This window comes from Rhea americana, unplaced genomic scaffold (genome assembly GCF_003343005.1).
Source record: "Rhea americana isolate MKP2758 unplaced genomic scaffold, rheAme1 scaffold_23, whole genome shotgun sequence".
NCBI lineage: Eukaryota > Metazoa > Chordata > Aves > Rheiformes > Rheidae > Rhea > Rhea americana.
Window position 1 is genome coordinate 5,963,355 of NW_028186346.1, and position 1,640 is coordinate 5,964,994.

The 1,640-nt window shown below is 51.4% G+C and overlaps 1 protein-coding gene across 1 annotated transcript in view; it reads right to left on the minus strand.

The window, feature by feature from the left end:
• The window catches only part of ZIC5 (Zic family zinc finger 5), a 5,577-nt gene that overhangs the window by 922 nt on the left and 3,015 nt on the right, over nucleotides 1–1,640 (minus strand). Inside the window, exon 2 of the mRNA XM_085306032.1 lies at nucleotides 3–198. Coding sequence (XP_085162158.1) covers nucleotides 3–198 — 196 coding nt within the window. The remainder of the gene's footprint in view (nucleotides 1–2; nucleotides 199–1,640) is intronic.

A 1,640-nucleotide genomic window follows, 5' to 3' on the forward strand; every position in this document is an offset into this window, starting at 1 on the left:
GCGACGGCGGCGGCGACTTGCAGTGGACCTTCATGTGCTTGCGCAGGGAGCTGGGGTGCGTGTAGGACTTGTCGCAGCCGCGGATTTTGCAGTAGTAGGGCTTGTCGCTGGTGTGGACGTGGGAGTGCTTCTTTCTGTCGCTGCTGTTGGCRAACTTCCTGTCGCAGCCGTCGAACTCGCACTTGAAGGGCTTCTCCCCTGCCGGGAGCAACACCGGGAGTCAGCGGTGCCGCCGGCAGCGCGGCTCCAACACCCGGCTCGCGGCGCCTCCCCCCTTCCCTTTTTATTATTATTTTTGTAATTATGATTACTTTATTATTTTCTTCCCGACGCCTCAGCCCGCCCCGAGCGACCCGCACTGCCTGGCGCCAGGGGCACCGCGTTTTGCAAACAGGGAGATGTCGCTTGCGGCCTCCGAGAAATAAAGCCACCACCTCGAGGCAGGAGCCGGGCTCGCTGGCCCGTCGCAGCGCTGCCCCGGCCCGGRAGAAATGTTCATTACGGGGTCTAATGAACAAAAGCAAACAAACCCTCTCAATGCATTTGCCTTCTAGGGCTGGTGTTTGTCTAGAGCCTGGCTGGCACATCTTGTGCATAATCCTTTCCCAAGAGTTTACTGTGTTGGGAGGATAATTAATTTGGGGAAATAAAAGTAACACCTGTTTAAGCACTCAGATGTAAACAGGGGGTGCGTGCGGGTGCGGGTGCGTGTGCTGGGGGGGGCGGGCAAGCCGCGCCCCGAGTGCACGGCAGCACCCAGCAGCCTTCCCCGAGCGCCTGCCCGCTGGCGAGAGCAGCGCGCTGCAAGAGCCGTGGGCACTAATAATGACAACAGCGGRCTGCTGTTAGGGTATCTGTTTACCTGAGGCTAATTTGCGTCGGGATTAACCAGGAAAAAAAAAAAATCTATGGCGAATCTATTTTAATAGCTTTACGCATTGCTTAGCAGTTAAAGTGCTTGGGAAAATCAGCCTCGGGCGTTTTTGCCTGGCATACCTTTCAGTCCCACCGCCTCCCGCAATACAATACTTTGGGGCATGTGTGTTTTGTTACAAATAGTTGTGCTCCGGAGCGACTCTTTCCCATAGTTTTTGAATCGGGGTTGAGCAAATGCCTATTATTGAGCGAACGGGGGGGGGGGGGGGGGGGGGGGGGGGGAAGGGAATGTGCCAAATCAGTGTATTACACAAGGAAGAGAATTTAAGAGAGAGTAACTTTTTCCTTCTCTGTCACGCTGCACGTGGATCTAACGCACGTATCATGCACACAGACCTAGAGAGATAATCCTTAACACGCTTGTTGCGACTTCCGAGATAAAAACGCTGTCGCTGTAGGCACGGGTGATGAATATTTTAAGATATGACTTGTTTTGGATGTTAAAAAAAAAAAAAACTCGCTCGATGGACATATTTCTAACTTCCACGATGCGATTTTTACCGTTTCTTACAGCTTGTATAATCCTATAATATTTACTGAAATAGTAATGGAAAAAAAGGAAACGATTTTTACTTCCAAAAGGTAGCTATTTCTCTGCGGTTACTATAGAAACATATGCCTCCGCAGCCTATTCACACGTCAACTTTTTCAATTAAAAGCTGCTCACCTACCAGCGAAGTGGTAGCACTAGAGAGGAAGAGCAA